Below are 19618 nucleotides of genomic sequence, written 5' to 3'. Positions count from 1 at the left end.
ATATTATAAAATATTTTTTTTGATCAAGATACATATGTGTGCATTGTCATAGTATTTTATTCTACAGCTAAAGGTATAATTTTATGTACAAAAACAAAATATAATAATTGTAATCCTCCAAGTACGAGCGTGACCGTGCGGTGATGTGGAGACTATCCTCACTCGGGGCCGTTGCCGGACTTTGTAATCAGGGCGGGCTCAAAAAATGCCAAGGCAGGCTGAATTTTTAAAATTTTATACACATACAGGTAAACGTCGTTTTACGCTGGGGTTCTGTTTCGAGAGACACCGGCGTAAAATGAACACAAATATAATTGAAGATATAAGGTTAGGTTCCGTGTCAAAATTCTAAGAACAATCTCACATGTTTATTTAATTCTTCTTCTTCTAGTGCCTTGCCGGGTCTCCCCGGCGTTGGCGATCACTACAGCGAAAGCATATGTATCTGTCCTGCGCTAAATTTACATTTCGCAGCCAGGACGACTGCTTATTGATGTACTCGCCGTAGTGATTCCCGAGAAAAGATGACCAGAGTGGTTTCCCGTTGCCTTCTCTGGTGGATTTTCTGTTGGGGTTACCTTCCCTTAGCTGGTTTTGGTTTTGAGGCGTCGAAAACTTGCCTTTCACCCTCTCGTTATCTGCTGTGATCACATCGTTATGCGTTATTGCCCAAGGTTCGCGACGTGGACGCTAACGAGTTGGACTAGTCAGTAGTGTTGCTGGTGGAATGCAACTGGGCATTCGCAGCATTTTTAGAATCACATTCTCAAGCAAGATATGACTCACTGCGACCCTACTGACAGTTTATTTAATCCGTATCCTGTATATAATATATATATATATTAAAAATAAATTATGAATGTATTTAATAAATACAGTTTAAATTCGTTTACAAAATAAATAATAATCTCTTGATATAAATAATGATTTTTTTATAATAAATACCAACTCATCAGTTTGTCAGTACTAAATTAAATTCTCACACTTTTTTGAAAAAAACATTCAATTTCATTAGCTTTGATTTCTTGCAGAATCATAGTATAAACTACAAATATTTGAATATTCTTTTAATTTTAATAATAATAAAATAAAAAATATAATCATACCTATTTATTTTTCTTAAAAACAAAACAAAAACTAACCCGGAAACAATTTCACACACACAATAGGCTGCTCGCGTACACGGTAATAGAATAAAACAATGTGTAAAAGTGTGTCTGCTATTAGAATCGCGGCGCCTACTGTTGTCTGGTGTCGGCCGAACCGGAGAATCCCACGCCGGCATCAACCGGCGTAAATCGAACTAGCGCATAACGACGTTTACCTGTACTCATGTAAAGGAAAATATCATTATCATCATCTAACTAAATGCGACGAATATCAATCATCTGTTACATGAAGGTAAGCTGATCAGCCTTACGCTTATGCAGGTGCCAGACCAGGAACATGAAATATTGCAGTGAAGACCCACGTTTTTAATCAATATTTAAATGGTATTCCCGGGGATAAATACGTAACTACCCGACCGAGTTTCTTCAGGGTGTGCTCAGCTACAACAGTTTAGAGACTAGAAGGAATGTGTATTTGAGTACACATTTTTATCCATTGCTGGGCAGTATAGTCGATAATCCTGAGATAATGATGAGCATTGGTTCGTATGTTCCTGATAATTATCTAATACAGCGTCAGCATAGATTGTTTCATATTCCGATATACAGGACCACCCTGCCGTTGGAAGGGCTACCGCTATGCTGAACAACATCGCTCTGGATGTTGATCTGTTCCATGTATCCGAAGGGGTTTTCCGGAGCAGGATTCTCCTACTACTTTGACATAAGTCTCTTTCATGTATTTTTTTCTTTTTTATAATATGTTGGCATTGAATGTATGTTTGTAATGTATATGTTATTTTTAAATAAATGAATTGGATTGAATTGAAACATTATCATCATCATTCCCTTTCCGCACTTAATGGTGCATAGGGCACTGCATCGTTACACCAATCGCAGCGTATCTTGATCATTTTTGTTACATGAAGGTAAGATGATCGGTCTTACGCTTCAGGTACCAGTACATGGACTATGAAATATAGCTAGTGTGAAAACACCCTTTCAAATAAATATTTCATATCAACCATGTCGGGAATCGAACCCGAGACCTCATGGTAGGCAAACGCGCTGACCATTACACCACGAGGCCGACATACGTAATATTAGCTGGTATGTATTTAAATTTAGAGCATTCCGTAAGTTCGATTTATCCGTAAAAGATTGCTGTATAAGATCACATCTTTGAATAAACTTAATAGTGATGCTTAATAAATGTATTTTAACTTTTAACTATTGCTAATCGAAATATAACATTATTATTATTGTGGATAATTTATATAGCGCCATTGTTGTGAAAACCACCTCAAGGGCCCTGTACAATATCCCAAAATATCTTGCAGCTACATAGCGCATTGACGGTTGGGATTCAAGTTTCTCGTTTCCAATTATAATTTAATAACAGATAGGAGTTAGATTACATCATGTCTTGCAGCTACAGAGCGCATAGACAATATGAAGCCTAGCCCCCATTTACATGAATTAAAAAATTAAATTTGGTTTTTCTAATTATTTTCAAGTTAACAAATAAGAGTTGGATTAGAACACATCCTGCAGCTACAGACGGTTGAAATTCTAAACCTTATTTATGAATTTTAAGTTTGAAATAATTTCATAGTTCATGACAATGATTCAAATAAAAAAACATACATTAGCAGAGTAGTAAGTTAGTCAAGTGTTCATAATAAAAAGTAAACAATCAAGAACTAAATAAATAAATAAAGCGCTGTTTTCACATATTATATTATTGTTCGCAAGATGAAAGTGACTACCGATATCCGAGCCGATGTGGCTAAACACAACATTATGTTTATAAATGTATTGACTTTAGTATAGAAGAGTCCCAACCTAACACAGAATTTTCTAACAAGTCAGGACATAAGAAATAATAATTGTCCAATGATAAAATTGTGTATTGTGTGTGTAATACAAGTTCATTAACAGCCAAAAATGGAATAAATTGTTAAATCGCCTTTATGTAATATCTTTGATTAGAACAAATGTTTACGTTTGTTGCAACAGAGAGGGAAAACATTTTTGAGAAGGGAATATGGAAGTTTAGACATTTTCTAGAGGCCACTTTACACACTGTGTAACATTCAGCATTCTGCCCATGTTTGAACAGCCACATTTCCTCAACTCTTTCATCTGTTGACTTTTGTGAAGCAAGAGCTGAAACCTTTATCATGCGGGTGAGATTCATCCGGCTGAACCAATTCACCTACTAGTCAGAAAACAATTTTTGAATTTTTATGCTTCTTCTTTTACCAGGTAGTTAATTCAACGATGTTTTGAGTGTGTCCAAATTCTCGCAGACTGGCTACAGACTAACTACAAATTTAAATATGGATAACTTCCTAAGGAGGAAATCCAGCCAGTCTGCCAGCATTTGGCATACTTAAAACATTGAAGAACAAATGTACGTAATAATAATATTTGTCAAGAATATTTTCACAAAGAGCAAGTTCTGGCTAGCAGCTAGGGCTGGCACAAAATCTTCCCTGGCGTGCTCCTGGCTACAGCCCTGTCCACACTCCTCCTGCTTTTAAGAAAATATTGTTGCGTTAACTATATTTTAGCCCTGAAAGATAGGTTCTTTAGTATGTGATGTGCCACAAAGGAATGAACTGACAGTGTGTGGAACTAATAGTTTAAAAAAAAAATTGTTCATAATATACTAAAATTCTCGTCCTCGAAGGGTTAAGGAGTTGTCGCTGACATACAATTCTTAACCTAATAACAAGCCACATATACATTATAAAAGTTTTTTTTAAATATTATAAATAAATACATTTTTAAAATATGTTCACGATTCAAATCATTTAAGAGCAATGCTTTCGCACTCAAAGATTACGCAGACAGAAATGAAACATAATATTGAGATATCAAAATTCTTACAGAAAAATAATGGATTTAAAACTGATTAATAAATTCTTAGGAAAGGTAATATCGAAGAAACTTAGAGTAATAATCTGATAGAGTCGCCCATACGGAGAGAAATAATTTTATGATTATTGACCACGAGCTTAGCAACAGATAACAGCAATACTACGGGCGTAGGCAATTGAGAATTGCGAGCACTAACCGAAACCATTCATTACGAAACATTGTATAATTCCTTGGTAAGAAGTCGCTTGGAATTTAGTTCCATCATTTGGTCGCCAAATGAAACCACGTATTCCTTAATAATAGAGAGGGTACAGAAAAAAATTCTGCGTTATCTGTATCTCAGGGAGTATGGATTTTACCCGTGGCTTTTCTCGTCTGACTTCTTACTAGGAATGCTGGGCTGGGCTACCGATCATTGTTGGGGAAAAGGAATATTCGTTTGGGTGTTCAATTTTTTCAACTCATTGGTGGTCGCATACACAATTCTGATATTCTGAATGAATTTGGTCTATTTGTCCCTGATGATTATCTTCGACAAAGGCAACACAGGTTGTTCTACCTAGCACGATGCAGAAGCAACCTGCCAATGGTTATCATTAGGTAGAGTAATCGTGTTATTCAATCGTATCGCCTCGAATGTCAATATATTTCATGACAGTGGGATTACTCTTAGGAGGGCAATTTCCAAATTGTAATATGTATGTCAATTTTACGTGACAATTTACATATTTTTTCTCTTTTCTATTTAATAAATCTGATTTGTATTTTTTGTAATGTGTTGAGAATTCATTGGATACTCTGTAATGTTCTCAATATAACTAAAAATAAATAAATGAAATTACATGTTTGCTGTTAAACTAAACACTGAACTAAAACCAAACCATAAATTTGGAACACTTTTGTTCTATGCAATAGAGCTCGACGGCTTCTCTAGAGAATTTTTACTATGAGTAAAGAAGCTAGGCATTTACAAGGATTATGATTTTCTTTGGCTGGTTTAAGCGATCACTTTACTATAATAATGTGTAATATTTACTTTTTTGCCTAGAGATGGTTTATATTTTAGGTGTTAACATAAGTTTTGTCCTTTTTATTCAAATGAACAAATGATCACCAAAAGTAAAACAGAATGGCCATTTGAAGGAAAATTTTGCATTGTACAAGAAACTGTGTTGGCTTTAACGTTCATCGATACGTTTTCCCGCTTTTTACACCGAAATATTTAGGTCCCATTTTTTTCCTTACATTATCATTAAAACATTCCCCAATTAACGTTTTTTACGTTTTTCATAACCCCGGTTTTACGTTGAAATTTTTTTAAAACTCATTCGATCTGTCAAAAGACAACGAGCCGCGCACCGCCGTGTGAATGGAGAATAAAATCGAGGTAAATAAAAAAATGGGTAAATTATTGTCTCAAACTAAATTCAAAGTAGGTGCAGTGTAATTACCCATTTTGTTTAAGTGTCTAATTTTGACGTTTTACTAAATAAACTTGCAGTTTACACATGTTTAGGAAGAATAAAATCTTTTCATCAATAAATTACGATGCAGAAAGTCAAAAAATTTGGCAATAGAAATATTATTTGAAGTTATAAACATAATGTGAAAAGAAGACAGTTTAAACAGTTATTATAAAAGTGTGAAACAGTTTTGACGCGATGTAAATGACAGTTGAAATTTTGTGGTACCATACTAAAAAAAGTGATACCATATAAATAAAATTTTCCAATATTTAAGGAAAAAATTGTTGCATGCATTTTATGCAAATTTAAATGTTTATTTTCGCGTTTTTAAGGTTAAGTACCCATATAATTTTTTTAATTCAATGAAAAATAACACACTGTAGTATTGCTTGAAAAAATACAAGATATTTTTAATTAAATCATTGGTAAATAGGAATAATCCCCAATTATGACAGTTCTTACAATTTTTCTGCAGTGTATTTAGTATAGTCTAGTTGTATAGTGCAATAATATTATGTAATTTCATTTTTTCCATACATTTTTCACTTCTTTACTTTAGTTTTCCCCAATTTTACACTTTTTTGTTGCTCCCTTGAAAAACGTAAAACAGCGGTTTTATTGTATTAGATTTCTAATAAAATTATGCTTAACCAACTCAATGGAGAATGCTAAGTTTGCGGTGTCAATTAGTATAATTGAAATCTGCTTTTGCAAGATTTAGAGACGGTTTCGAATTACGCTATTATTTAGGTAAGTAGTATTTATGTATAGTTTATTTTGGCATCAATAACTAATTTTCCGTTTTTGGTGGAGATTATAAAGTTTGCTTCTAACACTCCCAAATGTTGTATTTAAATTAAAGCGATGATATTCTCTTCATGTAAATGATTAACTTATTTCTAATGTAATTATTAACTTGAGTACTGTATTGACCATTTGAAAATGTATCTTTTCATAATCTCTGAACTTAAAACAGGAGATGCCTGGCTAATGAACGCACGATCAATGTCACGACTTTAATATGGCGATACAAATGTACACGTGTTTGGTGAGCGGCCACACTTAATTGTAAGAGCGTTGCGGGAATGTTGCGTTGACTAGCATATGCACAGGTGAAGGAAGTTGTCCGGGTAACTCAGGTGTTCCGACATCCACTGGAGAGGAGTGTCCAAAGGTACCACGATGCCGTGTGTTCTGACGCCAACTGAAAGCATATTTATAACATTAAACACTTTATATACGTAAAAATAAAAAAAAATGGCTAGTTTAAGTGGCCACTTTACACACTGTGTAACATTCACCATTCTGCCCATATTTTAACATCTATATTCCTTAAATTCTTTCATCTGTTGATGTTTGTGAAGTTAAAGAGTGTAGATGCCTAGACTTCTATATTACCTTCTCTTAAATGTTCTTAATCTCTATTGTAATATGTTAACCTAAAATTGAGGCTTGTTATAGCAAAATATAACTTTCTTAATTTTTTTATATCAAGTATTTTCTTCAATGCAGACTCAGGTGACATCATAGCCACACGAGAGTTAAGGTGTTTCATAAACTTTGGGGATTTATTTATCAGTTTGAGACCCAGTGTTCATTCAAATGGATGTTAAATCATTTCATTCTCGAGCAAAAGTGACAAGTGGTTCGTGTTTTTTTTAAATGCAATTTTGCGCAATTCATTTCATTACTGTTTACTGTTTTATCCTTAGGTTTGCGAGTAGTTTTACACTTGCTTCACGGTTTATTCGTAATGTTAGAATGCTTTGTATTGTCAGGAGGCTAATTGTAACACCTAACATGCAAACAAAAAATATGTCAAACATAGAATTAAGAATAGTCCAAAAGGAGCGTAGAATCATTTTTGAATACATCAGACTGTGTCCAATAATTCCCCCACTATGCCCCAATTTCGCCGCGCGCATTCGTGATGTCGCCGCGTAATGTTGCACGATGGGAAAAAAAATAATCAGAACACATAATTTTTTTAATTTCTCTAAAATTTTATTGTGCACGCGGAAATATTGATTGACACAACAGAGTAGATAAATAAAGGGACATTTAATAAGAGTAATTGAATTAATGAACTTTAAGCTTAAAATATAAAACAAATTTTATTTTACATAAAACGGATATTTTTATATCATGTTAAATAATATTTTTTGTTTTGAAGATAATGTCGGTCAAATGTCCACCACAGAGTTGTTTAATCCGAGGTCCAATTTTCATTATTTCTCTTATTAGACGAGCAAAGTAGGGTAAAAAAATTTACTACCCTGGCAACACTAACGAAATTTCCATTTTGTTTCTTCGACAATCTGACAGATGGAAAAATAATTCAATTTTTAAGTAATGCATTTGTTACATACACATTCATTTGCTAATTACACATGAAATGTGATTGCATCCGGTTTCTTTAAGATCCTAGCAGTATTTCTACACTTTAAAAGGACACAACACAGCATAGTTGAATTCAAATCAGGAGTTGCGTACTGAGCAATGTCTACAAAGAAACTGATGGGTCAAAACGTAAACCTACTCATTTGTAAGTAGTTTAGTCGCCTTCTGTTTGATGTGCGTATGCAGTTTCTGGACTATGTTTAATTCTATGATGTCAAAATGAATAATTAAAGTTTTTATTTAAATAAGTAATTGTTGTTATATTATAGTATGGTAAATTATTTCATCTGTGGTCAAAAATTGTGAATTTTAAAAAAGTATAGATTTGTGGCACTCTAGATGGAGGGTGTTATTCTCTTAATTTTGCCAACTGGAGTATATTTCAATTACCTTCCGTCCTGTGCGGGTAGATCTGCGCCAGCATGTGCGCGAGAGTGGCGCGCGCCCCCTCGGGGGTGGAGGCTCGCACGGGCCGCTGGAGCACCCCGGGGGGCTCCTCTCGGTACAGCCGCACCGGCACCAGCCGGAAGTGTTCCTGCTCGGGGCCCGCCTCCATCAGGCGCCGGTTCACGGCCCAGAACTGGTCGAACTTGTCTGGGGAAAGCCATTAAATAATATAGTATAAGAGTCTCTCATTTTCAAATTCGTCTTGTCTAGTTTTTATCAAAAATGAGATAAACTTGAAGTTCTGGAAACAACCCGTTTCAAGAATGATCAGGTAACACACATTCATTCTCTGTTTTTGCATTTGTTAAAATATAAATATTTTTATTTTTTATTTATTTAATTTTACAATACGCCCAAGGGGCATTTACAAAAAATATACAGGTAAGTACAAACATAGTAAGTAATAATTTAAAAGATAAACAATGTTTTTTTGTATACATGTAGAAACAATAAAAAGCATACTGCCATGCAAAATAAAAAGTGAAACTTTAAATAGTAAAAAAAGAGAAAAAAAAATATGGTTATAAGAAAAGTAATTGAATTAAAAAGCAAATTGTAAATAACTTGTAAAGAGTTTAAAAAATATATATATATACATTTACTTATACTTATAAGTATAAAAAAAAAAAATGGTATTAACAAATTATTGTTAAAATCAAATAATAAAAAGTAGTTTACAGTAAGTATAAATAAGATAATAACAAAATATCTGGTACACAAAAATATTTGATACATTCATTTCAGAAAAAGATAATAATAAATAATAATACACATCAAAAACATAGAAAAAAATGTATGAAAAAGAAAGTTTTATTACGAAATTAATAATTAGTTTCAAACAGAGCATTTAAGAACATTTTAAAACGGATAATTGTCGTATTAAAAATGTCTATTTCACTAGTAAATTTGTTGGCTAAGGAATGTAAACGCGGAATCGGAGAGTGTCGTGCATAGTTAGTACCCACGTATGTACTCGTAGTTGCAAACAACTCCGCACTTCTAGTGACTCGATTAGGTATTTTGAAGCTAATGAGATTCAGGAGTTCACAACAATCGAGCTCCGAATTTAAAATTTAAAATAAAAAAAGAAGGTCATTTATTTTTCTAGGATCTTCTAATAAAATAAAATTTAAAGTGACTAATAGACACGTGTAATTTATGTTATCTAAGGGAATATTTAATTAAAAATTTACGAATCTCAAATACTTTTTTTGAATTCTCTCCTTGTACTATTAGATTAAAATTAACTGCCGAATTTTACTTACAGAGAATTACCTAATTACTCCGGTCATTGACAAGCCTAGAATCGACGAAACTATCAACTGGCTGCCCCCTGTTATAATTTTTATAAAATTTAATTACATTAAATTCAAATACATTTTTCCTATAAAACTTCATAAAATTATATTTTTTACACCAGTTTTTATTATATGCAGTAAAACTCCAGTTATTCAGATTTATGCGTGCCAGATTCTATTGCTTTTGAAATAATACAGCTAATTGGAATCACATTGAAAACTTACATATCCTTTCCCTTACTGTCCTAAAAACACCCGCGCGTTGCGGTGCTGTGTACACATTAAAAAATAAGAGATTTAAAAAGGGAAAAATGGAATATTTATAGAGAATGGCTTTAATTAACCATAATTTAATTCAAAGATAATAATATTACAAATCTAACTACTGAAAATATGAAAAAACCATTGGGTATCGCTAGCGACTCAGGCGCCAACTTCCCGAGAGCTACTAAGTAGCTAGTACTGGACATGTAGTGGACGTGTAACGCCAGGTGTTATTGGTATACTGTGAGTATACTTTTAATGATCTTTGTAATTTATCCCTAATTTCGAATAGCACTTATTATTTATTATTTAATAACAAATTATTTAAGTCGATACGTAAATGTGTAATGGAGGAATACTGAAAATCTAAACCCAATATTTATTATGTTTATAAAGATATTATAGTTATTAGACGCAATGTTTACTAGCTACACATCACCGGGGAGGGAAGGTTAAATCAGCCTGGAGAGTACGAAAATCATCCATACTTTTAACCCTCAAAAATAGTTTCAAATCATCGGTAGGATTCGATCATGCCGCGTCTTCCTTGGTCGTCCTCGTTCTACGTTACCGTTTATTCTCGCCATATATACATGTTTTACCATTCTTTCGTCATCCATTCTTTCTACATGGCCAAACCATCTCAGAGACCCTTTCTTGATCTTATCAATTACACCCATCTCAGACTTGCACTCTCGCCTGATAACATACATAATTATTGAAACAATTGGAAAATATCACATACTACAAATACCGATAAAAATATATGAAATGGAGAAATGTTTTTATGTATAAATTTAAAAAAGAAATTTTAAAACAATATGATATTAGAAAAACGCGACATGTTTGGCCTTGATAGTTGTGACTTCAAGATTCGTGACAATGTTCTAAACAAATTTGAATGGTCAGGAACAAATAAACATAAATCGTGACGTATTAGGGGCGTGGCCAATGGAATGACTGTTTTTGCGGGAATTCAAAATTACAAATATTTTTTATGCTTCTAATAAGAAACAAATTTTTTTTTGTTACTGGACAGCATTTCATAGACCTTTGAAAGACAAAATTTCTTGCAAAATCATTAATCCTGATTTTTAACTAAAAGGTTTAAGAATGGGAGCAAAAATGGGTGATTTCAATGTCCATTGTCTTTTGTATGCTAATGATGCCGTGCTTCTTGCTAACAACAAAAAAGAACTGCAATTCTTAGTAACAAAGGTCTATGATGTATGCTAGGGAAGCGATTTGCTGATGAATGTCGATAAATCCAATGTGATGGTTTTTGAATGAAATGAAAGTATGACTAAATGTGAAATCAGTGTGGTACTAAAACAAGTTGAGGAATTTGTGTATCTGGGAAGTACGTTTACTAGGGATGAAATGACTAATAGAGATATTGAAAGGAGGGTGAGTGTCGGGAACAGAGTGAACGGTGCACTTAAATCAACCTTGGCAAATAAATGTTTGTCGCAAGAGGCAAAATTAGAGACAAAATTTCCCTATTGCACAATTAAATTATGGCGGTCTACAAATATTTGGAGATACTCAAAACATTGTTGAATAGTATTCAGCGATTGCACGTAGGAAGATAATTTGTTATAAATAAAAGCAAATACATAAAAGGCGAAAATTTACCATTTTGTAGGCCGAGCCAAAGCTGATTGTGATCTTTCTTCTGCATACTAGATATAACTTGGCCTCTGTGTTTCAAGACATCCGCTTCCTTGATAGTGGACATGAAGTGAGACTCCACTACGTCCCTGAAACAATCGTGTCAGGACTTTATTATTGTCACATATTGTGGAGGTCATCACCATCAAGCCGTAAAGTTGGCAGGGCCGAACACCGTTCTGGCTCGCAACGTGTAACCCGACGCAACGTCAGCTCGGACAAGTAATTAAACATCGTGCAGCGAAAGAATATGCATATTTCATTCGGTCCAAGTGGTGTAGAGAGCAAAGGCAGTCAGCTGGCAGAGCGGAGCGAAGTGCAGGAGGGCGAACAGGGCGGAGAACTGAATGAAACACGTCTGAACTGTTCAGAGTTAGGAACTCAACTAATTTAATAATACAAAATAAACGCCTTATAAAGCGGTGTGCGTCGGACTCTGTGAGTCAGCCGTCCCACTCGCTCCGGCTGCCTTGTGGTAGCTCACCCCCACCACTCCACTCACCCCACCACGCTACATGCCGCCGGCCGCAGATGGCGTAAATACGGGCGCCTAGCGCCCGTACGGGCTATTTCATCGGCAGCCGCGACGCGCGCAACATGACAATACAATATACAATATAGGCCCTTTTCAGTGCCATACAAACACGATTAAGACACAATATGAAATACATAAAAGAGTAATTTCTGGCTATTTTCCCCCGGTATTACTGAGGCCAGGCTCGAAAGCAAATCATTTATCTTTATTGGGAGCCTAGCGCTCAGTCATACAAATACCGGGTTCCTAGCTGCGTTTATCAATTCACTCAGTTATCATTTACATATATCACTTTTCATTTGTCCAATTCAACGTTATTCGCGTGCCCGGAACAGTGAGGAATGAGGTAATGAGAGAACGGACGCAGCAAACTCCGGTGACAACTGTCGTCAAGCAGAGGCAATACAGTTGGTTAGGCCATATACTGCGGATACCTCCTGAGAGCCTTAACCACGCTTGCCTACTTTACAAGGCGTCAGATTCTCAACGTCCTGGACATCCACTGCTGACAGATCGCCGGCAGTTTATGTCAGAACTTCGGGACGAGAACCTGACTTGGGAGGACGCAAAGGAGTTGGCGGCCGACAGAGATGCATGGAGGCTTTTTGTGGATGCCATATGCTCCAGCTAGGGAGCGGACATGGAATGATGATGATGATTTGCATGTTGGTTTAATTGAACGTAGTTATGCAGAAAGCAGGCAGCCATAGAAAAGTGCAACTGAGACAATAGCACCTTTGTGAAAAGAGCGGATAATCAAATCTACACAACAGTTGGAATGTTTTTGATTTTGACAAATGATAAACAATGAATACATTAGTTTTTTTTAATATTACAAACAAGAATCTAATGATGTATTTGACCAGTTGTAATGATTTTTTAAGTACCGTAAGATTTTTAGTGCTGGGGGGGTTTTCTGCAAATAGAGAAATGTTGTTTTTGTGATTGACACTATTTTAAAAAGGTGATTAATACAGTTTTTTGTATGACAGCGGTCGATTGTTTTAAGAAGAACTTATTGCATCCAATAACGTATATATATATCTATTTTTTTTCAAAATTGTGGACTGGCTGCTTTCTGAATGCATAACTACGTTCAATTGGTGTCCTGACGAAGAGACGGGTACGTCTCGAAACTGGTAGATATAGAAAAATCGGTACTAGTGGCTATATACAAATATTAAATAAAATTTAGTAATTATTTTATGGTTCTTTTGACTCACTTGTTTGGGCACCTGATAATGAGGTCTTCCGGGAACCGGTCGAAGTGCACCGTGATGGTCCAGGGAAGCTGACTGTCCCCCGCCGTATGCAGATCGTACAGGAGACCGATTGGGTAATGCCACTTCAGAGGCTGCCCGCCGTAATCCAGCCACATCTCATTGTCGGACTTCTCCTGGGATATAAACCGCATGAAGTGCTTCTTGATCTGTCAACAAGTTTAAACATTTTAACAGGTCAAAGTTTTTGTTAACCCTTGTGTTGCTATGATGTCACATAAGTAAACCAAATAATACAAGACTTTTTAAATTATTTTTTTTCATTTTTTATTTGGACAACCAACAGCTACAACATTTTTCTTATATCCATATTTTTTTTTTTTATTATGCAAAATTTTACTTTTTATTTTATACTTTTTTTGTCTACATGTATACCAAAAAAAGGTTTTTTTTTTACTTACTATGTTTGTACTTACCTATATAATTTTTGTGAATGCCCCTTGGGCGTATTGTAAAATTAAATAAATAAATAAAATAATTAAATAAATCAATGTATCACAGGGTTAGGATGAAATCAGGCGAGAGTGTAAATCTGAGAAAAGTATAATTGATAAGATTAAGAAAGGGTCTCTGAGATGGTTTAGTCACGTAGAACGAATGGACGACGAAAGAATGGTAAAACAAGTATATATGGCGAAAATGAACGGCAACGTGAGACGAGGACGACCAAGGAAGACGTAGCATGATCAGATAAACCAAAATCTTAAGTCTGGTTATGTCAAAAGTAGACAGAACCGAAGGGCATGTATGACGAGATGTATGAATGTGAAAGAGGCTAGGATTGTATGCCAGGATAGACGTGTGTGGCAATCCATTCTCTCTGCCTACGCCTACGGGGAAATGGCGTGATGGTAGTAGTAGTAGTAGAAATAAATAAATAAAAAGTGAAATTACAAAAATAAATTTAATATTCCAACCGGTTTCAGAACATGGCTGTTCGTTTTTCAAAAACCGCTTAAATACTTAAATTAAATCGCGTTTCTTCGGATTTATCTGACTATCGAACTGGACGATCGATATTTAAAACTTTGTATTAGACAATCAAAATGATGTTTTATATTCAGACAAATTATTCACACAAACGGAGGTTAAAACGAACTATTTACTTTACCTTCTCAGTAACTAGAGGGAAATAGCTCAATCTGGGCACCATGAGATAAAATGGGTCTGGCTGTTGAAGCTCGAACACTTCGTCTTGGTCGAGTTGAAAACACACGGGGAGTTTTCCTTCCCATATTTCACGAAGGACCTCGCGGTCGTTGGCCATCGCACTTTGAAAGCGTCCCTTATAAATTAATATATGATTCAGTTAGTTATTTTGACACCATTCACTGCGAATGTTATTTGAACCGGATCTTTGTTACTGCGATTTGAAACAGAGTAATAACGTCACACTGACAGTTGTTGTCGTCTCTCTTTTATGACAGCTGGAAATGGAAATAGACAATAAAATATTTTCCCGACGGATTTCTTAGCGAGAATGGTGTGAACTTTTAGGAGGCTGATATATATATTTTTTATTTGTCTTTTTGTACAAAATGTTCATCGTACATTAAAAATCCCAGTCAACATCAAATAATTTATGTGGATGGCCTAAATCATCCTTCATAGGATGAATTGCCAAAAAAAGCGATGTTGCTATTAAATATAACAGGATAATAAAATTTAAAAACATATTTTAAAAATATATAAAAACGCCCAGGCATTTAAAGGGATTATGCCATTCAAGTGATCACATTACGCGTTGTTATAACATTCAGTAACTGTACGTCTACCATTCTGCCTTTCTTTGAGCATCTTTTCTTTGATTTTTTTATTCTTCCTTCATTTATAATGATGAAGTAAAAGAGAACCTTCATTGGTGTTAGTAAATGTGATTCTTCAGAATTATTTTACTTTCGAAAAATGCCAGAAATCCCTACAGGATTAAATTCAGACAATCACATTCACAAAGATTTTGTTAAATGCATTACATTTTTCTAAAAAAAGGACCTCTCGATAAAATTAGATGTTTTTGAAATTGAAAAAAAAAACAACAAATGTATTAAAGTGAAAACAAATTTTATTTCTCGCAATTTACCCATATACTAAGAATACATTTTGGATCTCATGCACAATCCGGGACCAAGACATTTCCACTAGATAACCCTGTTCTAATAATATACAGATACATAAAGAAAATCTTTAAGGAATTCGACTATAAAGTAATTATAAGATTTTAATTATATCCAATAATAAAAATACGTACATCTTACTTAAATTCCACTTTCATTCATAATATTTTCACCTGTGAACAAGTTTTGTCAGACTGGTGTTACAGTGAAAGTGGAATTAAAGTAAATGCGTTTTTTTATTATTATAATTAAATTCCAGTTTCACCAAGAAATGACAGTAGAAACATGCTCAGAACTCATGTCCGGGACTCTGCTGTTTGTGAATGTCAGCTTGAGGGGAAGCAGATTTAAACCATGTTTTTTTTTGGATGCCCCATAAATGATGATTGTTATCCTAATCTCCTATCCGACCTCTCTGATTTTAACATTTCGTTCTCTATTCATATTCTCACTCTCTTATCCCAATATTTACTAGATCCGTCAGTGTTGCTTATCCCCACCCTATAAACATGTATTTAAAAAAATATGCAAATATTTATTAATAAATGGTGTTAAGATGTAAATCTAATAAGTAAAGTTTTCAAAATATTCAGTACTCACTCACTAAATTGTTTATATTACAAACACGATTAAATATCTAAATAAACAAAAAAACGAAAATTCGACGCTGGCTAGAACATCCTAGTTGGGAAGTGAAAAGGCCATAAAAAAGAAAAAGAAGAAAAAAAATAGAAGCCCACATCCATAGATTATAGATTCAAATGCAAGTGCAATCAAATTGCAAATAATCTGTGCAATTTGTGAATCTGCGGCGGGCGACTGTTGTAGTGCATTAGTGCATTAGTGAATTATAAATTATAATAACCTCTAATAATTAAAAAACTATGGAAGGACTGACGATGTGACATACACATCAAATAAGATTGTTGTCTAAGCAACTTTGAAAGGAAATTTTTAATAATTTATTCTTCGCATTTTCGTATTACCACGTGTTTTTCGTTGTGTTATTTGTAAACAAACATATTTGAATTTTAAGTCTCCATTCTTGATCACCTTAAACGGAATGTTACGAAATTGAAAGTTGAAGTTATATAAGTTATCATGGAAACATTTACTTGCGATGACAATCCCGAAGTTTTATTAAAATCGAGGTAAACGATCACACATTATTTTTACCAGTAACCTTTTTTCTGCTCGAAATTGCACGTATATCTTTAACCAGATATTGCTTTTCTTATTTCCTGCCTCAGGACTAGTGAATTTATTTATGTTTTCAATGGTTGCAGATTAAATTATTGCGAAGTTTGCAGTAAAAAAGACGCGATCTACACATGTCCAAAATGCGAGGTGAAAACTTGCTGTTTGGTTTGTGTTAATATCCACAAGAAAGAACTCGAGTGCGATGGAATTCGCGACAGGACGAAGTTTGTCAGCGTAAAAGACTTCACGAGTTCCGATTTTTACAACGATTTCACCTTTCTAGAAGAATGTTCTAGATTTGTCTACGGAAAACAAAGGAATATCGCCAAGCGATACACTCAGATAGACAAGCCTCTCCCTCACGTAAGTTTTTCCAAATAATTACATGATACTTCGTGTTTCTCTCTGTGTCCAGGTGGGTGTAGTTTTGTGTGTGCAATGGAACCGGAATCCAGGACGAGTGTTTGACTGGATGGCTGTTCCCAGGTTAGAATCCGTTCAGAGAACAAGACTGAAAAAAGAACTGTTTTGAAATGAATACTTTGCTTAAGAAAAGTGTTTTTATTTATAAGTTTCATATGATTTTATTATGTTGAATAATTAATAAGTCATGTTTCAAAATTATATAAAGTGTGTCCCTCGGCATGGGACACCCAGTGAAAGAACATTAACTTTAATGTTATAAAATGTATATACATATTTATTAGATTAAAGAATATATAAAAAATCAATCATTTAAAAATAGCTTTTTACTCAATTTTACAATCTTTGTTACAATATGGTATTGTAGGACTGCGTGTTGCATATGCCAATATATTAAACCCTCTTAAAATAGTACAAAGATTAATTATTAGTAAGTAATTTTAAAGAAACCCTCAACATTCAATACGGAAAGTCTATATAAAATATTTAAGGTTCATACAGTAGACACTCTTTATAAAATAAATTCTATTATACAAATATATAAAAAATAAAAGAATTTGAAATGAATAAGTCACTCAGATACCAACATAATATTAAAAATCCTAAATTCCATACAAGTCATGGTCAAAATAGCTTTGTCTTCAAAAATGTAAAAAATTATAATAATCTTCCTAATGAACCAAAAATTATTAAAAATAATATATCAATAAATAAATTTTAAGTTAATCTAAAGAAATTTTTTGAACTCGTGTAAAAACAACATTAAATTTTAATTAGTATGAATGTATTATTGTTTTGTGTTTTTTCTTTATATATCCTATGTTTTTATTTTTCTTTTCATGTACTCATATTTAAAATGATATAAACTCTTATAAATAAACAACTAAAATAGTGTAAGTCCCTCTCCAAGCACAAGAGTTAGTCTCTTTTTTTTAGTTACAGTGATAACATTTACTAGATGTGTAAAAGTAGATATGTTTAGAATATTACAAAAACATGTATTTTTTAATGAAATTTATGAATAAAAAAAAAAAAGTAATACGTACATTGTGAAAGAATAAATAAATATCTGTTTTAGTATATTGATTTATAGATTCCCCAGTTTGATGATTTCTCGAAGTTAAACAACGTCTTGCATAGATTTCATTTGGTTTTGTTAGATGAATGTTTCTCAGGTAATTGATTTTTCCAGTACCTAAATAAACTGAAGCGATTGGCGCGTGACCGGGGCACCGTCCTTCTCTTTCTCCCAGAACATTTTGTCAGCAGAAAAAACAACTGCACCCGCATCGGAAAAGGACAGAAGATATTTTGGAAAGTGGACTGGTTGTTTAGTGACTATCTCGTACCAAATGCGTGAGTTCTTATTTTCTCACCTTATATGCATTTTCTTAATGCTAAAATTGATGTCCCATCTCTGTTGCAATCAATTTCTTTTCATGTTCCCAGCCATGCCACCAGAAGTCAAAATCTGCTTTTTCTCAAATCTTCTAAGAGCAACTTTGTTTTTATGCCCCAATGTCCAGAATGTGTAGATTAGTCAATTCGTCACACAACTTGGAATTCTTTGGAATAGATCTCCCGGCTTTTCGTTGATCTCTTTGCCATTAAAACAGTGTGGGATGAAGATGGATTGGCATGGTTTAGCCCGAAGTCTTATATGTTTATCGTGTTTATAAATAAATTGTATACCATTATTTTATTGCCCTTGTTTGTCTTTGCTGCATAGTTTTTTGTATATATGTTTCTTTTCGACAAAATTAAGAAAGGTCTTTTGCGATGGTTCGGTCATGTGGAGCGAATGAATGATGAAAGAACGGCTAAAAAGATTTATGATGCGAATGTGTCTGGTTGTAGAAGTCGAGGAAGGCCGAGAAAGACATGGCATGATCAAGTACAACACATTCTTGAAAGTGGTCTTGTGAAAAGTCGGAATAATCGACGTGCGTGCATGAGAAGATGTATGAATGTGAAGGAAGCAAAGGAAGTGTGCCAGGACAGAGTGGTGTGGCGTTCTATGCTCTCTGCCTACCCCTCCGGGGAAATGGCGTGATGGTTAGTTAGTTAGTTAGTTAACTTGTCATTGGCTTAGGTCGTATACTACTACTACCACCGTGGCATTTCTCCGTAGGGGTAGGCAGAGAGAACGGACCGCCACACACGTCTATCCTGGCACACATTTTTTGTTTTCTTCCACATTCATACATCTTGTCATACATGCCCTTTGGTTCTGCCTGCTTTTGACATGACCAGACTTAAGATTTTGGTTTATCTGGTCGTCCTCCTCTCACGTTGCCATTCATTTTCGCCATATATACTTGTTTTGGCAACCAACGTAGCGTATCTTCATCATTTTAGTTGCATGAAGGTAAGATGATCAGTCTTACGCTTCAAGTACCAGTCCAGGGACTATGAAATATTCTAGTGTAAAAACACTATTTTAAATAAATATTTCATATCAACTGTGTCGGGAATCGAACCTGAGACCTCTTGCATTGTAAGCAAACGCACTGACCATTACACCA

At 34.3% G+C, this 19618-nt stretch overlaps 1 protein-coding gene across 1 annotated transcript; it reads right to left on the bottom strand.

The window, feature by feature from the left end:
* Nucleotides 1–5082: 5082 nt before the first annotated feature.
* Nucleotides 5083–14864, bottom strand: Atg5 (autophagy protein 5). Its single transcript, XM_088230566.1, has 5 exons — nt 14468–14864; nt 13300–13505; nt 11506–11630; nt 8252–8455; nt 5083–6665 (listed from the first exon to the last, which is right to left on the bottom strand). The coding sequence occupies exons 1-5, from the start codon at nt 14621–14623 to the stop codon at nt 6559–6561; spliced, it is 798 nt and encodes a 265-aa protein (XP_088086692.1). The 5' UTR covers nt 14624–14864; the 3' UTR covers nt 5083–6558.
* Between the last annotated feature and the right edge of the window lie 4754 nt (nt 14865–19618).

This window comes from Micrasema longulum, unplaced genomic scaffold, assembly GCF_059751315.1.
Source record: "Micrasema longulum isolate JH-2025_06_02 unplaced genomic scaffold, ASM5975131v1 h1tg000780l, whole genome shotgun sequence".
Classification (NCBI taxonomy): domain Eukaryota; kingdom Metazoa; phylum Arthropoda; class Insecta; order Trichoptera; family Brachycentridae; genus Micrasema; species Micrasema longulum.
Note: the sequence above shows the minus strand (reverse complement) of the source record. Positions and strands in the feature narration are given on the sequence as shown.